This window comes from Anguilla anguilla, chromosome 18 (genome assembly GCF_013347855.1).
Source record: "Anguilla anguilla isolate fAngAng1 chromosome 18, fAngAng1.pri, whole genome shotgun sequence".
NCBI classification, from domain to species: domain Eukaryota; kingdom Metazoa; phylum Chordata; class Actinopteri; order Anguilliformes; family Anguillidae; genus Anguilla; species Anguilla anguilla.
The window spans coordinates 5710441-5732309 of record NC_049218.1 but is presented as its reverse complement, the minus strand read 5'-3'; the positions used below and the strand labels follow the sequence as shown (position 1 = coordinate 5732309).

General features: G+C 52.7%; 1 protein-coding gene across 1 annotated transcript in view; it reads right to left on the bottom strand.

The window, feature by feature from the left end:
• Positions 1-6534, bottom strand: part of psda (pleckstrin and Sec7 domain containing a) — a 36479-nt gene extending 29945 nt beyond the window's left edge. The window contains exons 1-4 of the mRNA XM_035400357.1: positions 5467-6534; positions 4933-5047; positions 3507-4134; positions 1302-1784 (exon numbers count right to left, since the gene is read on the bottom strand). Coding sequence (XP_035256248.1) covers positions 1302-1784; positions 3507-4134; positions 4933-5047; positions 5467-6366 — 2126 coding nt within the window. The 5' untranslated portion in view covers positions 6367-6534. The remainder of the gene's footprint in view (positions 1-1301; positions 1785-3506; positions 4135-4932; positions 5048-5466) is intronic.
• Positions 6535-21869: the final 15335 nt, after the last annotated feature.

Below are 21869 nucleotides of genomic sequence, written 5' to 3'. Positions count from 1 at the left end.
ACGCACACGCAGACACATACGCGCACACACATACATACACACACACACACGCAGACACATATGTGCACACACACACAAACACAGACACGCACTAGCACACACACACACACACACAAACACACACACGCACACACGCACACGTACGCGCACACACGCACACACACCAGAGGGGGCAGGGGCACAGGATATGACACTTGTAAATATAACCCATCAAACAAATGCAAAAACTACCGTACAGGCAGTTCTATTTTCGCACTCTGTCTCCAACTGGTTGAGAAGCGATTGGGTAAGTTTAGATGCCCGGTCCCAGGACGGGCGAGAGGGGATTGGGTAAGTTTAGATGCCCGGTCCCAGGACGGGCGAAAGGGGTCCTTTACCAGGCCCCACTGCAGCTTTTTACACAGCTAAATTAAAGCTTAGAGCTGCCCCCCAATAAGCACGAAAATAAACTCTGAAAGTCTAATGCAGTCTGGATGAGTTCCAGATCAACATCATCGTCTATAAACTAGTGCCCGTGAGATACAGGGAAAACCTTGGAAACAGACTACAAGAGGCACAGCAAGAATCAGAGGAATCGCAGCCAACGCGCTCAAAATGAAACCTATCCTGGAAAAGAAGTTTGCCTTCTCGGAATCTCGCTCGGGCCTCCTCCTCCTCCTCCTCCTCCTCCCAAGCCTGCTGGGGTGGTGGTGTGGGTCAGTGGGAGTTTGTGTTCACTTGATGAGGGATTGTTATTAGCAGCTGGCTACTGCTGACACGTGCTCCTGATTTAATTAACACCGGAGTTACAGTGGACCTTACGGACAACTGTGTGAAACGCACAGGACAACGAGCTTCTGAAGCCTTTCAGCTCGGTTCCGTTGCGGGGAAAGCAACAGTTAATTCTCACTTCTGATTTTGTATGCAAAAGCCCTATAAGAGCAGAGAAGCCAAATACTCACTGTGGTTTTACACTGCCATCTAGTGGCACTTCTCAGAACAAAGAAAATAATGGGCCTCTGAAACATTGTTTCACGTATATTTTACACTGCCTTCGGTTTAATGGTTTGATGCTACAGGCAGCACAAAAGGGATCTGATAACAAATGTACAAAGGCCTAGAAAAGACACTTTCTGAATTTCAATCCTTGAATACTGTAACATAAGCACAGCTTCCATCAACAGACTTCTGAGTATCAGAGAGAAGGGAAATGCCACACCCATGTAATGAACCTGCAACCACCTGCATGCTAAGTTGCCTGACAAAAGCATTGCCACGGGTTACGGTGCACAGTTTGGTCCCGCCTGCAGTGTCACACTAACCTGGCGGGGCACGGGTCCATCCAGCGATCCTGGCCGGCCGCCGGCCCGTCCCCAGGGGGCGTGTCCTCCGAGGCGCTGCTCATGCCCTCGGTGGGCGGGGCCTGGGTGCAGTCGGAGCTGCTGCAGCTGTGGTTGTGGGCGGGGTCGGCGGCAGAGGGGGCGGAGCCGGACAGGCTGGGGGGCTCGTGGCAGGCCAGCGGGGCGAAGCTGAGCTCGATGATCTGCCGGGCGCTCTGGCAGATCTGGCTCTGGATCTCGGGCGTGAGCGTGGGCAGGTCGAAGGTGAAGACGGGCTGGCTGGACGTCAGCAGCTCCTCGCTGTCCAGGCTGCAGTAGGACGTGCCCTTGGCCCGGTGCGACTCCATTATGCTCTCAAAATGGCGGCTGAAGGTGTCCAGGCCGTCTTCGGACGTCCTGCGGGGGCTGGTCACCACGATGGGGGACTTGAGCCCCCCGTGGCAGTCCGACACGCTGTCTAAAGGCCTGGGGGGGGGGGGGCAAAGCACAGTGAGTCACCCCACAGCACCTCCACATCACCCTCAAAACACCCCACAACACCGCCACAAGATCCCCACATCACCCTCAAAACACCCCACAACACCTTCACACCTTCACAACACCCCCAAAGCATCTCCACAATACCCCCATAAACACCCCACAGCATCCTCAAAATGCCCCACAACACCGTCACTACACCCCTATAACACCCAAACAACACCCAAACAACACCCAAACAACACCCCTATAACACCCAAACAACACCCAAACAACACCCAAACACCCTCAAAACGCTCCACAACACCCCACAACGGGGGTGTCATTCCCCAGTCTTACAGCTGCCAGAATGTCTGCTGGCTTCCAGTATCTCTCAGCACTTATGTGATTAAGTGCAAGTTTATTGGCTAAAGAGTCCACGTACATTTCCCCATCCAGGGCTGTAATTGGCTGCTGATTGAAAGGAAACCACAAAAGCTTTCCGACACTGTGCCCTCCCCCCCCCCCCCCCACTCCCCACCCCCATTTAGGTTTGGCAAGCCTGAGCTACAATGCAAGTCTGTTGGAATGTCTGTTATAACTACATTTCCACACAACACCTGGGTTACGTAAATATAACCCCGATATAAACTAATGCAAACAGTGTGCATAGTGCATGCATTTTCTTTGATCATAACAAATATGTAAGATAGAGCACATGCATATGTGCATGGCTTTGTAACAAACAGAGAGCAAAGGCCATTTCGCTTGGCTGGCCGGTTGGCATTGGTTTGCTAGTCTTCTTGTAAACAGACATCACAGAGCAGCTGAAAAAATATCAGCCCTTCGCCATCACCTGCTTTCTTATAAACTGAAAACGAGAGAAGATGGAAGAGGACATCACACGCGCCAATGAGCTCAGGCTACAGGTGCGACTGGAAAAGCATCCTTAAGTTCACCGCGTCGAACGAGCGCGTTAAATACCAGCCAATTAGGATGCAATGAGAAGCAAATTGCGCATGTAACGAGACTGCAGGGACATGCTATTGGCCTCTGATTACAGATGAGGAATGTCCTGATTCAAGGGCAACAGCAACACCACAACGCTCACGGAACTCCCCGTATCGCCTTGGTTAGATCACGATCGTTATAGTAACCGCTGCACGGAATCAAGACTATTGTGAGGTCATAATGGACCCCCGTGTGTGTATAAAAGCATCATTTCCAGCAGGTGATTTGTAGCATGTGTTTGTCCAGACCGACTCCCCCCCCCCCCCCAACCCACCCCAAACAAGTGGGTCCCAGGCCTAATTAGAGCAAGAGCTGGCAGGTATAATAAAATAGGGCTAAGACGGCTGTCACGTCACCTTACTCATAATAAGCAGAAAGGAGCTCCACCAATCACGTAGTGGATTATGCTGGGAACAACCAATAGAACTACGGCAATGGTGACCAGTGGATAATTTCAGGCTAGTTTCCCCACAAAGATCCTGGGAGTACGCCAGAAAGTATCCACCAGTCACCTTCAGTGATCATCTGTCTATTGGTCGTTGCTTGGTGGACCTCGTCTCTGTTTTCTGTGAGCAAGGTGGCATCAGGGTTGTCTAACCCCCATTTTACTATCCCGTAGAATAACCAGGAAGTGATCAGACATCCTCCACGAATCACCATCAGTGTTGTTCGACAGGTCCTGAAGAACACACTCATGGATTGGCGGAGCCGGGCGCTAACCTCTTTAGCAGCAGGGTGAAGACCGCGTCCTCCTCCTGGGGGGCATGCTGCCTCTTCCTGTCCCCCTGCATCCTAACGCTGGCCCAGCTCACCACCTCCTCCTCCTCCTCTTCCTCCTCTTCTTCCTCCTCTCCCAGCTCCTCCTCCTCTTCATCCTCCTCCTCCTCGTCCTCCTCGCCGTCGGTGCGGGCGTAGAACGCGCCCCCCAGGGGGCTGCTGCTGCCGGCGCCCGAGGTGCCCAGGACGCTGCGGTTGCTGCCGAAGGCGGAGTCGGCGTCCTCCTGCTCGGCCAGCACCTCGTCGATGTCGGTCTCGCGGTAGCAGCGCAGCGGCACCGCGTCCAGGTCCGTCTCCGAGTACTTCAGCGTGCGCCGGATGATGCCCGTCCTGGGCGACGCCCCCGCGCCCGCCGCCGCCGCCGCCGCCGCCGCCGAGGGGGGCGGGGTCGTGAGCTCCACCTCCACGTGCTGCACGTCGTGGCTGGCCAGGCTCCGCCCCTCCGCCCCCCGCCGGCCCCGCCCCTGCTCCGGGCCATCCAGGGGCTCCAGGGGCAGGGAGCTGGGCGGCGTCGGGGTCGGCGACTCGCTGGAGGTGCCGCTAGGGGGCGCTGTGGAGGCGTCCGGGAAATCTTTTTCCAAAAAATCAAAAAAATGAAAAGGTGTTAAAAGGATATTTCACAGAGTGAAAACACAAAACCATTTTTCTATGATTTTATTTATGATTCCATGTTGATTACTTGTGATTCAGCATTATTAAGTGTCAGGACATTTTTGGAGTCTTTACCATCAGGTGTATATATAGAATCATTCCTTTATTAATGTTATATGTCCAAAATCCACAAATGTTGTATAATCTACAAGCTCTTTATATAAAAGCGAAAGCTTGGGACAGTGAGGAAAGGCTTCAAAGAGAGAGAGAGAGAGAGAGACAGACAGAGATAAAGAGAGAGAGAGAGAGAGAGAGAGAGAGAGAGAGAGAGAGAGAGAGAGAGAGAGAGAGAGAGAGAGAGAGAGTCTTCCCTGCGGTTTACCATTAATTAGTCAAGCAGATCAGGCAGTCTGTTTAGATCTTACAAGCAGGAAACTTGCACATGAAGTACCTTTCTTTAAAAGTACAATCACGGAAATTAAATTAATAAGTAGAATAATTAAGTAACTGTGCAGGAGCTTTGACCACACCCCCCTCGGCGTTCCCTGCATGGTCCAGTCCAGGTCCCAAACTCATTCATGTCCTGTGTCGCTGCCTGACGTCAGACTATGGCAGGTCTTACCCCGCGGGTAATTGGATTTCAGTTGTACTGTAAAGCTGGTGCGTTGTTTTTGAGATGAGGCAGGTAAGAGAGAGAGCTAGTGAGGGGAAGGGTGGGGGCCAGTGTGGGGCGGTGTCTGGTTTGGCTCGAGGAGGGGGGGGTGTTAGTTTACCACACCTTTAGCGCCTGAGGTGGAGCCGTCTTCCGACGGCGTCCCAAACAGAAACTCCCACTTGGCGCGGGCGATCCTCTGGGAGTGCAGGGAAGGCCCCACTGAGGAGCCGCTGTCAGACTGAGAGACACACACACACACACACACACACACAGTAGGGTGAGCCACGTAAGCCACAACAGTGTTAACCATGAAGGAAGACACGCACGCACGCGCACATGCGCACACACATAGTACCTGTATTCCCAAGGTAGCTGAGGTAACACACACACTCACACTCACACACACAGAGTAGTGTGAGCCATGCAGATACACACACACACACACTCTCACACGCACGCACACACACACACTCACACTTACAAACACACACACTCTCACACACTCACTCACACACACACACACACACACACACACACACAGTAGTGTGAGCCATGTAAGCCACAACAGTGTGAGCCATGCAGATACACACTCGCACGCACGCACGCACTGACTCACACACACACACTCACACACTCACACACACACACACGCAGTACCTGTATTCCCGATGTAGCCGCTCCCGTGTCGCTGCTCTTCTGGCTGGACTGGCTGGACTCCGGGGAGATGCAGTCCCTGTCCATCTGGCTCCCGTCCGTCAGGCTGCCCGTCACGCCGCTGGAGCTGTGGGAGGAGCCCAGCGCCCCGCTCTGGTCCCCCTCGGGGTACGCCTCCGCCTTCAGCGCCGCGCTCTCCGCCGCCCCCTGCTGGAGCTCCAGCGCCACGGGCCCCAGCAAGGCCACCTCCCTCCTGTGCTGCTCCGCCCGCTTCGACAGCGTCGTCGGCGAGGCTCCGCCCACCTGGCGGTCGGCCCGGCGACCGGCCTTCGGGCTGTCCCCCCCCGCGGCCGGGAGCCCCCCCCACTGCTGCCTGGACGTCCAGCTGAGGGGCGCCTCGGCCGCGGGGTCCTCGCCGCACTGCCCCATGTAGAACCGGCGGGCCGGCTCGGGGCTGTCCCGCGCCCCTCTCTCGAACCTGGGCTCGCTCCGGCGGTCCGAGCTGGGCGACCGGCGGCCCCCCGTGTACTGAGGGGGCTGGTGGCGGTGGGGGGTGGGGCTGCGGGCCGGCAGGAGCTCCGTCCGCCGCTGCCGCGGGTCCCTGACGGGGGACGGGTTGGGGTCGTCGGGGTGCGGCGCCGCCCGAAACAGCCTGGCGGGAATGGCGGGCGAGAGGCTGCCGGGGGGGTGGGGGGGCATGGGAATGTTCATCAGGGTGTGGGGCTGCACGGGGGAGCCCCGGGACGGGCTGGGGGAGAGCGACGGGACGTCCCGCGCGAGGTACCCCAGCCTGGGGCTGTCGGACCGGGCCGTGTCGGCGGAGGGGGTGGGGGACGGGGTCGTCCGCACCTCCATGAAGATGCTGGACAGCCTGCGGGCCTCCTCCGCCAGCTTACGGGCCATTTCGGGACTGTTGGCCGGGGAGACGCTCCCCCTGCCGCTCAGCTGGTTCAACGGCTCCCCCGCCCTGCAGGGGGCGCCACTCAGGTTGAAGTTGACCCTGTGGGCCGAGCGAGGGCTGCTGTGGCTGTCGGCGGGGGTCGGGGGGCCGGCCGGGGACCGGGCCCTGGAGGAGGGGGACCCGGTCGGGGCGGGGGGGGCGTGCGTGGGCGGACAGGTGATCGCTGGCGGGGCTCCGGGGCAGCCCGGTTCCGGAGGAGGCCGGGCTCCGGTCCGGCTCCATCAGGCGCGTGTTGGGCAGCGTGCGGGCGCTGCGGGCCAGGACGGGGCTGCCCGCCCAGGACTGGCAGCGGGGCTCGGGGTGGGGGCCGGCGCGGGCGGCGGGGGGGCCGTCCGGCCCGTTGGCAGCCTTGCGGAGGAGCTGGGGCGACCCAAACTCCTCCAGGGCCCTCTGGGTGGCGGCGCGGGCGATGGGGTCCAGGGTGGCCCGGCGGAGAGCGGGGGAGCCCGTCTGGGGGGGGCAGCACAGTTTGGGGCTGGAGCTGCGGGACGACTCGGCGCTGCCCTGCCAGACGGGGTCGCTCAGCCTCTTGCGGAAGTGGTTTGGGGGGGTGTCCGGGCCGAAGGGGTTCTGGGTGCCGCCGCGCTCCACCGGCGTGATGCTGGACTTCTCGATGTAGCTGAAGGTGACGACCGACCGCCTCCCCCCGCCCCCGGGGGACCCAGTGCAGGCCCTGCGGCCCCCGGTCGGCGTGGCGGGGGCCGTGGTTCTCCCCGGCGGCGTCCCCCGCCCCGGGGCGGCCTCGCGCTCCGACGGCCGGGCCCGCGTGACCCCGCCCCCGCCCCCGACTCCGCCCTCCAGGGCCGAGAGCAGCTGGCCAATCCCGTCGCAGGGCAGGCTCTGCCTGTGGGGGGCGGGGCTCGGCCTGTGGGCGGGGTGCCTCGGGGGAGATTTGGCGGGACTGACGCCCGGGCCGCCGCTGCCCCGCCTTCGCGAGGGCGTGTTGGGAGAGGCGGAGCCGCCGCCCCCGTGCTCCGTCAGGGCCGGGGGCCCCTGCACCCCCCCGGGCCCTTTCCCCCCCTCCTCCTCCGGGACAGACCGCACCTCCACGTACAGGTGCAGGATTTTACCCGCCTGGGACATGATGTCAGCGTGGGGCCAAGGGGGGGGGGGGGGGGCTAGCCCTGTACTTCAGCTTCCACCCTCCCTCCTCCCGTTACCTGGGGGGGAGGCCTTTTTTTGGGGGGTTGTTGTTCTTCAGTGTGCGGTTTTCCCACGGTCTCCTGACCGCCCCTCCTTATCCCGCGATGCTGTGGTCACGGTCAGTGGGCCTGTAGCTCCTCCTCAATGGCCTGCACTTCTTCATCCTGCCTGTAGGTGGCACAAGCACGTCCATCAGCGAGACTGTACATTCCCCCTCTAGAGAACTACTGTATTTAACCCCTTGCACTTTGTGTTTGTGCTGTACGTTGCACTGGATAAGAGCATCTGCTAAATGCCTGTAGTTATAATAATAATAATAATAACAACGACAGCACAATCACACATTCAGTTTTCTGGAATTAGCTTCAGCTGGAATAATGCAATGTTTCTGACTGTTGAACAAGATGAGAAGGGCAAACATTTACGGCATGTGTGTTTGGCAGAAGAAGAGATTAGCAATCTGCTAAATCCACAAAATCAACCGAAAATGACAGAGATACAAACAGGATGGATGGACATCCTCACTTAACAGAGCAAAACCTAGAAAATCCACATGCGTGTTCATTAAGTAGGCTTGAACCATATTTACATTAATGATGTGAGTAAAAGACTGACGAAAAAACGTAATTAACAGCACAGAGATTCAGGATTTCCCAGAGTTCAACAGCGGCACAGTGTCATGTCATATCTTTGGTCTCACAGTCATATAACTGCTGTATCAAACATTAGAAATCAGAAAAATAAAGTGCAGTTGAAAAAGGCCTGTTCACATCTGACGGCATGCTAGAACATTCCAGGCCTGGGCTATATTAAAACCCCTCATTGGTTCAGGAGTCACATGACAGCCAGGTTAGCTTTGGGAATGACACTCGTGAGTCCACTCCACTTGTGTGAGAAAAAGGATACAAAAGCTTGACGGTTTGGTTCAAAAATTAAACACTTACGCGACAGCGTAACCATGTTTCACACAGAATTATGGAGGATTTAGGGTTCCAATCTGTCGCAGAGCTTCGAAGCAAACTTGTGTTTCTCTGTGCTTCTATTAAATTATTGATGTATTGTTTGACTGATTGATTGAGTAAAATTAGCTAATTAAAATACAACATAATCCCAGATATTCCAGAAGACATGTACTGCAATAACTGCACTTAAAATGACTGAGGATGACATGCTCTCCTGCAGCATTACTGGAGCATCGCCGAGCCATAAGACACAATTCTCAGTGAGTTCCTTCCAGCGTTGGGCAAGCGGAAGTTTCAGGAATACTTGAGACCATTACGCCTGTCACAATGTGCTGTATAAGCACGCAATAAATAAAACACATGAAAATATCTGCATTGTGTGTGCGTGTGTGTCTGTGTGCATGCGTGTGTGCGCATGTTTGCTTTTGTGTGTATGCATTTGTGTGTATGTATACATGCACAATTGTGATTGTGATTGTGTGCGTGTGCGTGTGTGTGTGTGTGTGTGTGTGTAGGCAGAGGGTAGAGTAAAGGAACACGCGGGGCACGGATTAAGGATTAGCTTCTGGTTTATCTGTGATAAAGCTGTTTATTCCGCTCGCCCTGTGCAAATGTACTACGCACCTACAACACACTACACGCCTACAACACAATACACTCCTACTATGCAGTACACTCCCACAACACACTACACACCTACAACACAATATACTCCTACTACGCAGTACACTCCCACAACACACTATACGTCTACAACACAATACACTCCTACTACGCAGTACACTCCCACAACACACTACACGCCTACAACACAATACACTCCTACTACGCAGTACACTCCCACAACACACTACATGCCTACAACACAATACACTCCTACTACGCAGTACACTCCTTCAACACACCACACACTTACAGCAAACTACACTCCTACAACAGAACTACTGTACACTACACTAACTCACCAACCTACTTTCTGAAATCACTGCTCACAACCATTCATTCATTCATTCATTCATTTTCTCAGTCAGTCACCCCTTCACCATCACTCACCCATTTTCCAGCTTCATGAGACAAACGTCAGACGTCCCTCCTGTGGCCCTACCAAATTAAACCACTCCCACTCCACGATCTCTCATGCTGTTTGACTGGCAGACACAGAGTGGGTGGGGACCCCTCAGAACCGGGACAGTTGACCAGTCAACCAATCAGAAGCCAGTGATGAGCACATGTATGAATCCCTGTCTACACTGTGCCAGACAGCAGGCTCCACCCCCCAGACAGACAGCAGGCTCCTCCCCCCCAGACAGACAGCAGGCTCTGCCCCCCAAACAGACAGCAGGGTCCACCCCCCCAGACAGACAGTCAGGCTCCACCCCCCAAACAGACAGCAGGGTCCACCCCCTCAGACAGACAGTCAGGCCGGTGAGTGGCAGTGTGCAAAGCTTCACTTTCCTCCTCTGCTGTCATAGCCCTCTGAACACACTCTAAATGCACACACAGGATGCTCATGGAACCAAAGAGCACTTGAAGTGCTGTAAAATCGCAAAACACCCGGCTGCTTTTTACAGAAACCAACACCACCATCACCGCAGCTGATGTATTGAACACATTAGGTATCTCATGAGAAAAACGATCGGGACAAAAGGACGTCCGTCTCCATGACGACGTGCATCATCTTCTATCCCGCTCCCGGGAGCGCAGGCTGCGTCGCCGCGGGAGACGTCAGGGGCCCAACGTGCGTCATTCTAAACATAAAGGACACCTTGGTGACACACACACACACACACACACACCCTTAAACAGAAGGTTGTAAGATAGGAATGATCTCTGCATGACAATGACAACTTCATGCGCTCTCTCTTCTTCAAGGAGCGCCGATCGCAAGCGACACCGATCCTGATAAGGGCCTTCCCTCCACCCAGCCGACCTCTGACCCCCGACCCCTGACCTACAACTACAACCGCCAGCCAAGGGCGCCTGGGCTGGAAGAGGAGGACCGCGCGACGCTAAACTCCGCCCTGCCCTGAGCGCCCTAAGGGAGACGCGCAGCGCCATCACTGACCGACGTCGGCTCCACACAATCAGCGCGGATCAAGCCGCTCATTTCCCCCGGAAGAAAGCGGGAGGCGTTAGACGAGCCTCTGTCCTCACAGACAGGAAGTGAGATCGAGCGGGCGCTCGCTGCGCGTGCGGATCCCGCCTCTGCCCCTAATGGGTGCTCGTACCGCAGGCCGGAAGGCATCGGAGCAAGAGCCATTTCTCCTCCGCACAACTCCATGACCCAACAGAGAAAAGAGCTGATCTCTCATCGCTGAGTCACACGGCCATAGACGAGGTAACTGGCAGCAAACCTTTGAGATTTTCAAAGACAGGCTTGAAAAAAGAGTCCAACAGATTCTGGGAAATTTCGGAAGGCCGTCCTGGCACAGAAAGGGGTACTGACACAGGACTGAAGTCCGACTGTAATCCCTGTGTATGCAAATATAATCCCAGCATAATATCACTTCAACGATAATCCAAACGTAAGCGAGAAGCTCTGTTTTGAATAAATCCTACGGAAATCAGAAAACTGCTCAAGTCAGAAATTCCAGGATTGCTGCAGACTCAGCATGTTTTCAGAGCGATGGACAAAGTCATTTTTCCAGGGTTTTGATTTTGGAGGGTCAGGTAGGCCCGCTGTGTACCAGGGGTGGGCACCGGGATAAAACACAGCGACAGGAGAAAGCTCCGAAGATACCGAAAACCGGATTGATGTGGCGTTCCCATCCTGATGCCGCCTGGGATTAAAATGGGCTGAATTACCCCGGCTCCAGGGTGGCCGCCATCGATCCGGAGCGGCAGGGGCGGGGTGGGGGGTGGGGGGGGGGAGAGGGGTTAGAGGATCAATCGGCCCGTATCTCATCCCTGTCGGGTGATCCAGGACGGCGGGGGGGGGGGGCATCTCATCCCTGTCAGGATCGTGCTGTCGTGACATCATGAGCAGCCACAACAATGCTTGAGCGAGGAAGTGAAAGGGAGCCAACAGAAGCCAGGTGCTGGCAGTTAAAACATAACCGTTATGGAACTGGACTTGTAGCTCACAGGCTTCAAGGTTTGATTCCAACTTTGACTCGGGGCGACATAGCTCAGGAGGTAAGACCGATTGTCTGGCAGTCGGAGGGTTGCCAGTTCAAAACCCCGCCCTGGGCATGTCGAAGTGTCCTTGAGCAAGACACCTAACCCCTAACCCCTAACTGCTCTGGCGAATGAGAGGCATCAATTGTAAAGCGCTTTGGATAAAAGCGCTATATTAATGCAGTCCATTTACCATTCCATTTACCATTTACCACCACTGCTGCACCTCTGAGCAAGGCACTTACCCTGAACCATAAACTGCGAAATATCAACCTGCATAAACTGATTGTAAGTAAAAAGATGTAAGCTATGAATATGAGCGTTTGTTAAAGTCCTAAATGCATGTGTGATGTGGGAGTGCTGAGGAGCACAGGCAGCTCAGTGGGCCCCCTGACAGACTCCCACACGCAGCGGAGAACAATGGCAGCGATAGCAGGCGTACACGGCTTACATAAACAACAGAAGAGACAGCACAGGACTGTACGCACAGTGTGCTGGTGGCTCAGTGTGAGAGAGCAGGACAGGCTGCTGTGATCATTACATTACATTACATTACATTAATTTGGCAGACGCTTTTATCCAAAGCGACGTACAAAAAGTGCATTTCACGGTCATGGACAACTACAAAACACAGGTTCAATAAGACACAATACTTATTTTGTACAGCTATTTCTAGCCAAGAACACGGTTTAGTTCACAAAGTGAACACGATTCTGACCTGGTCACTGTCTGCTGATGACCTCACCAACTCCCCTCAGCTTTGACTCCACTGGCTACACCCCACCACACTCATTTCTCACACAGACAACCCGGACCCCTAAACCAATAGCCAACGTACTGTAACGCTGTTAGCGTGGCCCCAGCCACAGCACACAAACGAGAGGCTAGCTGGCTGCTACCCGTCGCGCACGGCTACGCAAGCGAAGCTCTGACAGCACGCCACGGGTGAATGTCCCATACTCACATCCCAAATATATAATAATATAATAATATTAATAATATAAATAATATCACATATTCAAATCAGCTACGAGATCGGATGTGTAAAATAAATTTAAAAAACTGTGTGCACGTGACCCCAAGACCGAGCACACGAACACCTGCTGATGACATCACCTGTGACTCATAGCTCCACCGCCGCATAAAATGTTGAGTGTCTTCACTTGAGTCAGAAAAAATCTGTGGCGCTGCCATTTAATCCATTCGGTTTAACTGAGCTGCTGTTGACGAGCCTCGACACAAAACAGTTACATATCTCACCGGTTCCTCTTAAACTTCACCGAAAGAACAACCACACACATCACACACCTGCTCAGAAAAACGAATCTGAGGCCCCCGTCATCATTCCGTGGGATTTAAGCACACCTGCGGATCCCGTGAAAAGCAATCGGTGCCTTTCATCGCAAATGTTCATTCCATGAATGAGAAAAAGAGAATCAACTGTCAACTGCAACAGAACCCCTGGGAAAGATTTTTGTTGTACGCACCAAGTGTGCACAGTTAAAGCAGCATTACTGCTCTTAAGGCTGTTTTGAAAACTCCGTGAGGCCAACCAAAAGCTTTCACCGGGTGCTGCTTTCAGCAGTGACTACTGTGCCAGACTGATGGGCGAGCCTCGTTCTGCAGAAGCTGACCCTGCATTAGGAGAGAAGCACACACAGGCACATACGTGCGAGCGTGCGCACACACACACACGCACACACTCACACAGGCATGCACACACACGCACACACACCCTACTGTGTGGGAGGCTGCTGTGTCAGAGCTTCCTATGAGCAGCAGGCTTCAGTGAGAGGGCAGTTAGACTCACTCACTCACACACACACACACACACACACACACACACACACACACACACACACGTGCACACACACACGCGTGCACACACACACGCCCTGCTGTGTGGGAAGGCTGCTGTGTCAGAGCTCCTGCAGAGCAGCAGGCCGCAGTGAGGGTAGTTAGACTCACACACACTGCAGAGAGAGGCTCTTTTCCTGGAAGCCATGAACACATTTATCAGGTGGCTCTGCAGGGCTTTGAGGGAATCAGTGTAAAACGGGCAGAAACTCTGGCTCAGTAATCCTCTCCCTGGCACTGCCTCACTCCTCAGTCCCCTTAAAGCCCTGCAACCAGCATACTGTAACCAGCATACTGCGACCAACACGCTACTGCTACCAGTACACTGAACAGCACTGCAACCAACACACTAAGACCAGCGAACAATGACCAACACACTGCACCCAGCACACTACTGCGACCAGTACACTGCGACCAACACGCTACTGCTACCAGTACACTGAACAGCACTGCGACCAACACACTAAGACCAGCGCACTACTGCGATCATCAAACTGTAACTAGCGCACTGCGACCGGTCACGTGCTAGACAAGAAAGGACAAATGCCAATTTTTTACCTATGTATACACTCACAGTCACACACACTCTCACACTCACACAATCACTCACACACACACACTCTCACACTCACACTCACACTCACACTCACACTCACACTCACACTCACACTCACACTCACACTCACACTCACACTCACACTCACACTCACACTCACACTCACACAGTCACACACAGTCACACACAGTCACACACACCAAACCGAAACCGCATGTTTGCTATCAGGAGGTGTCGGTGTCTGTACTCGGCACTGTCCATTGATCGCCGTCTCTTTTCCCCCAATCGACTGGCGGTCCGTGACCGGGCTGCACAAACGGTCCCCGCCCTCCCGCTGGAGCCGTCCCGTTTCCCGCCGCCCGTAACCACGGCTCCAGCCGTCCGCGCTAACGATGCTAACGGCGCTAACGGTAGCGGAGCGCGCCGCGACACGTCAGCACCCGGAATATTCCGCCTCATTTGCATACAGTGTGAGCCCGCCCTCTGAGGCCGTCGCGCACGTGCTCACAACACCGCCAGCCGCCGCCGCGTGACTCACACGCACCGCGGTAACCAACGGCAACCTGACACAGACACCTGCTCAATTAAGCCGAAAGTCTTCTGGGTATCCTTGAGCTGTCTGATGTGCGGGAAGAGAGAGATACAGACAGAGAGAGAGATGCAGAGAAATAGATAGATACTATGGGTGTAGTACAGATAGCTTTACAAATATTCAGATACATCTTTGGTGCAGACAGACAGATAGGTACAAAGAGGTACAGACAGGTACAGACAGGGAACGGACAGGGAGGGACAGACGAAGAGACAGAGACAGACAGGGACAGACAGACAGATCCTTGCTGCATGCAGTAAAAACTACAGCTTGGATTCTGGGGAGGGTCTTCAGGTACAGACCACCGAGGACCAGGGCACTCCACACCTTTTCGGCAAGCACTGGGGCCTCAGCCCCCAAACCCGCATTCACTACAATGCTCTCAGAGAGAGCTTCTGCCCTAAAATGCCACAAAGTGCACTAAAGAAAGATGGAGATTCTCTGCCCACACCGGCTCACTTGTAAAGAGTCCTGCTCTTTTTACATAACTGTGATGTCACAGGTCGGAATTCCCGCAGGCCGCCTGAAAAAGAAATTTGCATCAGGGGAAGGACCACAATGATCAATAAGCAGTTACCATCAAGATCATGCAAGTTATGTATTCTGTCTGCAAAACCATGCAGAATTCTCTGAGAGAGATAGAGACTTTAACCCCACTTTTACAGCAAGTGCCCCACTAAATACCCTAAATACTGAGACGTATGTACCCACTAGCAGTGCTCACCATTTGATCTCACATTTAGGGGACCCTTACTGTGCTAGCCGCTCGCAGATAGCGTTGGTTGTCTCTGGGCTGCAGTCGGCCGGCCGTGACGGTCGCTAACTCTGGAGATAAGCGGAGATCTTGGACAAAGGCAGGCCTTATCCGAGGAGGCCGGGCTCCAGCAGGGCAGCTTACATACATGCGTGCATGGAGCGTGTGTGAGCCTGTGTACAGCACCTCACAGTACCAGCCTTTACAGGCCGAGCAGAAAAACAAGCACGGAGCCTGGTTCTGTAAATCAAGGTTCTGTAAGGCCTGGTACTGTACAGCCTGGTTCTGAAAAGCCTGGTTCTGTAAGGCCTGGTTCTGTAAAAGCCTGGTTCTGTAAGGCCTGGTCCTGTAAAAGCCCGGTTCTGTAAGGCCTGGTTCTGAAAAGCCTGGTTCTGTAAGGCCTGGTTCTGTAAAAGCCTGGTTCTGTAAGGCCTGGTCCTGTAAAAGCCCGGTTCTGTAAGGCCTGGTTCTGTAAGGCCTGGTTCTGAAAAGCCTGGTTCTGTAAGGCCTGGTTCTGTAAAAGCCTGGCTCTGTAAAGCCTGGGTCTGTAAGGCCTGGTTCTGTAAAAGCCTGGTTCTGTAAGGCCTGGTTCTGTAAAGGCCTGGTTCTGTAAGGCCTGGTTCTGTAAAGCCTGGTTCCGTAAAGCCTGGTTCTGTAAAAGCCTGGTTCTGTAAGGCCTGGTTCTGTAAAAGCCTGGTTCTGTAAGGCCTGGTTCTGTAAAGGCCTGGTTCTGTAAAGCCTGGTTCTGTAAAAGTCTGGTTCTGTAAAGCCAGCGTCTCAGGCGCGCTGGAGAGCGAGCACGCCGAATCTCACGCCGGTTTTGCCGGTGTTGAACAGACACCGGGACGCTGCGCTGACTCACAGCCGAAGCCGCTCAGCCCCGGGGACACGTGGGGCCCCCAGCTGCACTCTGGGTAACAGCCTGGTGTTCCATTACAGAGGGCTCACACACAGCATGGGGGGGCTGCTTTATGGTAAAGAACATAAACACCGACAGCACGAGGTCCCAGTCTGCCTTTCCCTGGTTTACACAGACAAATACACACACACACACACACACACACAGTGAATATACACACACACACACACACACACAGTGAATACACACACACACACACACCTACATCCACAGTATATAAAAACACACACACACTCACGCGAATAAACACACACCTATGCGCGTACACTTACACATACGCACTCCCACACACGTACCCACATACATACACAGCACACAAATACTCTCACACCCAAAACACAAACACACACTAGCGCAAGCACACACACACACACACACACACACACACACACACACACACACACACACACAGAGCCACTGGGTAAGCAGGATGCTTATCCCTACTTTTCCTTATTCAGACTAATAGGATTCCCCCCCCACCCCCCTTTTCCACTCACATAAAGACACATGCAGACGGCTCTTTGTCCTACCTTAGCAAAGTCCTCGTTCTCACTAACACTACGCTTAACGGTGCATCTCCACACACAGAGCAGCAGTACAGAGACGGCGGGAGGCTTTTCCCACACGGCGATCTCTCTCTCTCTCTCTCTCTCCCTCTCTCTCTCTCTCTCTCTCTCTCTCTCTCTCTCTCCCCCTCTCGCTCGCTCGCTCTCCTCCCCGCCGGGCCGGCTCTCCCATACTGGATTTACGCCTCCCACGCGACTTAGCGTGCCTCATTTCCCCCCCGTCCTACCCCCCCCGCAGGTCCCGCGGACCGTCCCGACTCCAATCCCAGCCTCCGCCTTCTCCTGCCCTGCCCGCCACTCAAATGATGCAAGGCCCCGCCCCCCCAGGCACCAGTTCCAGCCAATCAGAGCAGCTGCTCCACGTCTCCCCCCTCCCCCTCCTCCTCCCCCCAACCGGTGTAAAGTAGCCTGGTTAGGCTGACAGATGGCTGAGAGTGGTTTAGCTGTCAGGATCTTCTTTTTTTTTTGTTTTTGCAAAAGGAACAAGGTCAGGGGGAAGGCACTGATTGGCCCTCTTCTGTAGGAGAAAAGGGGGTTTGGGGAAGGGGGAGGCGGGGGTGGGGGGGGGCAGCAGATGTGATTCACGCCAAAAACAAAAGACAAACCCTGAGCACCGACACCTCCACATCCACCCTCACACGGGGAACAGTAACTTTCCACCCCAGCACTCTCCAGCCCAGACCTAGTGACTCACAGACCTCGCACGCATCCAGGAGCAGCCTACAAATGCTTAACATTTTACAATTAAATTAAAACAACGTGTCAGTCATATCAGCTCAAAGTGCTTAGCATGGATAAAACTGGGAACAAAAGCCCATGATACTTAATATGTAATATGTAATTATACAATACAATGAATGTATAATAAAAAATGTATAATTACTTATATAAAACATATAATTTACGTTAGCCAGACTAAATTAATATATTCATGTATATATATATATATATATATACATACATGAATATATTAAACTGCCCATCACTCCCTCCCCTGATTTAGAAGTTGGATAAAATTACATAATTAAGACGAGCAGAAAATAAAATTAAATGCAAGTTTAATACTACTACACAAATAGAAAGTCTCACTCAGCATCTGAGAGTACTCCTCAGGCACCAACAAAAAAAGATCCTGCGATCTCTCTTTAAAAAAAGTGTGACTGCAGTTTGACACATGCTTAGTACAGCTGGTGAAATACTTTAAGATGTGAAGCACAGAATGCTTTTTTCCTTGAGCCCTGCGACTCAAAACCGTTAGAAAAGTACTTTTTGTGACCACATTTTTTGTTTTATTATACACAAGAAACATTCTACTGCAAAAACCTACCATAGAGAAGAATTCCAATAATATATACATATTCATTGAATATCAAACCAAAGTACAAACATTTTTTTTTCAATTCCTACCTACAATAACACAAAAAGATCAGTTTTACATAAAAGTAATCTTCGACACCACTTTCCGTGAAATGGCCTCTTTTGGCTATTTCGAGGAAATCTTTTTAGACCTGCAAGTCATGGTTGCCGTTTCACTGTAGTCAGGGAAACCGGTTTCTCTCTCCAGCTGCACTGTGTTCTATCTGTAGTTGTGGTGCTTTTGCCAGACACCACAAGATATTTGTCTACTGCCTCTTGATCATCCTGGTCCTCTCCTGTACACATTACTGCCCGTCAGCTGGACCCTTCTGAGTGTGTACTGAACACCGCACCTGGAACTCTTAGCAATTTCTCGCGGGGAATAACCTTGCCAAAATATGTTTGCTTGGCCACGCACTTATAAGCCTAACGCCTTCTTCTTTGCAATATTTCTTGAAGTTTTACTGCCTTTTTTACTTGCACTACAAAATGATTGGATAGACTTGGATTGGATTCCAATTGTAATTAAAGCCAGAGCAGGCTATTTTGAAGAAAGCCATGTCTAAGATTATTGTTTTAAGGAAAGCTTTTTTGTATTATTGTAGTTAGAAATTGAAAGAAAAAAAAGTATACTTTGGTTTGTTATTCAATATACCATATGTGTATATATTAGCTGAATTCTTCTCTGCATAAGGATTTTTTTTTTTTTTAAACCACAGATGGCCTAATACTTTTGGTCTGTGCTATAATTTTAATGATAAAATTTAACTACTCGTTTAGGCAATGATTGGGGCCAGTGTGGTCATCGGCCAAGCTAGAGGAAAAGATGAGAGAAACAAGGCAGCAGCTACGCACAGATATCTACCTGCTCTACAGTACACTGGAGGCTACGCTAGCACGTTGTGTTCTTCCGTTTTGCGTTTGCATTGTTTGCATCTTCTGTAAGCACACAAAGATAATGGCACCCAACTAATACCATTACTCATAATTAGAGCAATATGAATATATTTAAAATGAGTATCATTATAAAACATACGTAAGAAATATTTCAATATTTACTAGATTGTGTTAGGAGGACATGTCAGGTGGAGCGAGGGCACTTGAAAGCACGCGGGAACGTGGGGGACGCCATTACAAAGCCTGTCGAACCGGGGTGAGCGCAGGAGATGTGGGGGGGGGGGGGGGGGGGGGGCAATGCCGACTCCCAGTGATACACGAGCTCAAGCATTCCAGAGTAGGCCTGAAGCTCCTGCCGCAATTCCCCATAGCACTGCAGGATCTCACACACGCGCACACACATGCACACATACATGCGCGCACACACCCACACCCGCACATGCACACACACACACACACACACATTTTCTCTCTCTCTCTCTAACACACACATGCGCGCGCGCACACACACACACAATCCCAGAAAGCTTTCTGCTAAATAAGGAAAACAGGAAGCTACGCTGAGTTATGGCCGTGCCTTTCTATGATGAGATGAGATTTAATGGCTGTGAAAGATGGTCTATATTGAAGCCAACAGTCTCAAGAGGGCACTCTCCTGCAACCAGGCTGGGTCACTGCTGGGTCAGAGAAACACTGAGAGGGGAGAGGCACAGACATCCGGAAGGGGGCACAGACACACTAAAGGGGGCGGGGGCACAGACACACTAAAGGGGGAGGGGCACAGACACTAAAGGGGGAGGGGCACAGACACTAAAGGGCGGGGGCACAGACACACTAAATGAAAAGGGGTCACAACTTGAGCACACGTCACACTTTGAAACAGGTGACACATGAAAAAAAGACGGTCATCCCTGGTTCAGAGTGTTCTCACTGAAACCGGCACACACAAGCACAGGTGACGCAGGATAGCACTTCCTGTCCGAAGCGGCATGCGCAGTGCGGAAAGACTCGGCAGTCCCGTCACGCGCCCCCCGCCAGAGGGTCGGCAGCAGAACGATCGCTTTTTAGCGACATTAATTACACCGGCGGTCCAGGGGCAGAACCGGCCCGCAGACAGCAGGGGTCAGAGGTCACGGACCGGGCCATCGCTGGCTCTGGTTGGCTAAGGGAAGCTGAGTGACAGGACTGTCTGTGAGACAGCGACCTGTATGAAGCCGTATCTCCAGGACGATGGGTACGACGGTTCAACTTCAAGGACGAGACGTGACAAATCTCCCCATCGGCACCGCAGAAAGTCCGATTTTAAACGGCCAACCGAAATGAGAAAAGCATGTTTTTCCATCTTTAACGCGTCTAATTCTGACCCGTCGAAAGGGAGATGGATGCCGGGGGCCAGACAGAAGGAGAACCTGTCCGGGGTAAGGAAAGGAAAAGGCCCGGGGAATTCTGACGGGTGCGTGGCATTATGTGGAGGCAGCGGAGAAGCTGAATGCTAACGTTTGCCCTTCGCGCGAAACGCACGGCTCTGCGAACGGCGGGTCCGTCTGTCACACCAGACTCTCTCTCTCTCTCTCTCTCTCTCCTCCCCTTTTCTCTGAGACTCCTGACTGGGACTTCACCCAAGCCCGCGTCTGTCCGAGTTTCCTGCAGTCTGTACTGTACGTCTGGCTGACTGGGCAGACAGACAGAGAAGGGAAAACGCCTGCCTGCCTGCCCGCCCCCCCCCCCCCGTCTGATACCCCTCCACCCCCCCCCCCCCACACACCCATGGTTTTGGGGGCCCAAACAGCGGGCTTAGCAGCGTGCAAATCCAGACTCGGCTTACGAGGGGGGGAACCTTGCAAATCTTTAAATGTGCAGCCAGCAGTGAGACAGCAGCTGAAAAAACGGGTGATTAAAATGACTTCAACTGAGAAATCCGCCATTTCTGAACAGCAGGAGATTGCGGGTTGGCTTTTTAAATTTTATTTTAATACAGTATGTTCTCTATTCCTAGCAAACACTTACCACACCAAGAGCAGCAGAAATAATCTGAATTTGTACCAGGTGGCCTCCCTGTGACCTGTCATAACTTGTTATAATGAGCCTGAAGCACAACACCAAATACTGAAATCAACTCTAGCCAAAAACAGGAATTTGTTTTGTCACCACAGAAAAATGAGCGGACGTGTCATTTAAAATGTTTATTTTTTTTCATGCCTGCATTCGGAATGTTGCGACATGCGCCCCATGCACCCAATGCGTCCATGCACCCATGGACCCATGCGTCATCCAGGGGGGAAACGTGCCTAACGCCTGCTTTGTTTTCGGGTGACAGGAAGACCGGTTTGTGGACACGTTTTGGGCCCCGAATTACCAGGTTTACCACACGACAAAAAACTCTGACAGCAATAATAATACCAGACAGCAATTAGCAAATCACAGGTTTGTGAATTCCAGTCATACAGTACAGAGAAGGAAAAAAAAAAAGAAAACATTTGTCTTTTTTGCTGTCAGCAGATTAGTGGTCTACGAGTCTCTGGTGACAGACACCAGAACCTCTGCAGCACAAACTGCAAACTGGCAGGAATATTTCTCCCCGTGCTGAAAGCAGGTTCTGAGGGTTTGTCTGAGGCACAGACACTAAAATGCCTTTTTTGAGAGTTCTGCCATAAGAAGAAAGATGGTTTACTGCATCATCTGTGCTTTTAAATCATGATCTGTGATATGACTGTCCCCATCCATCT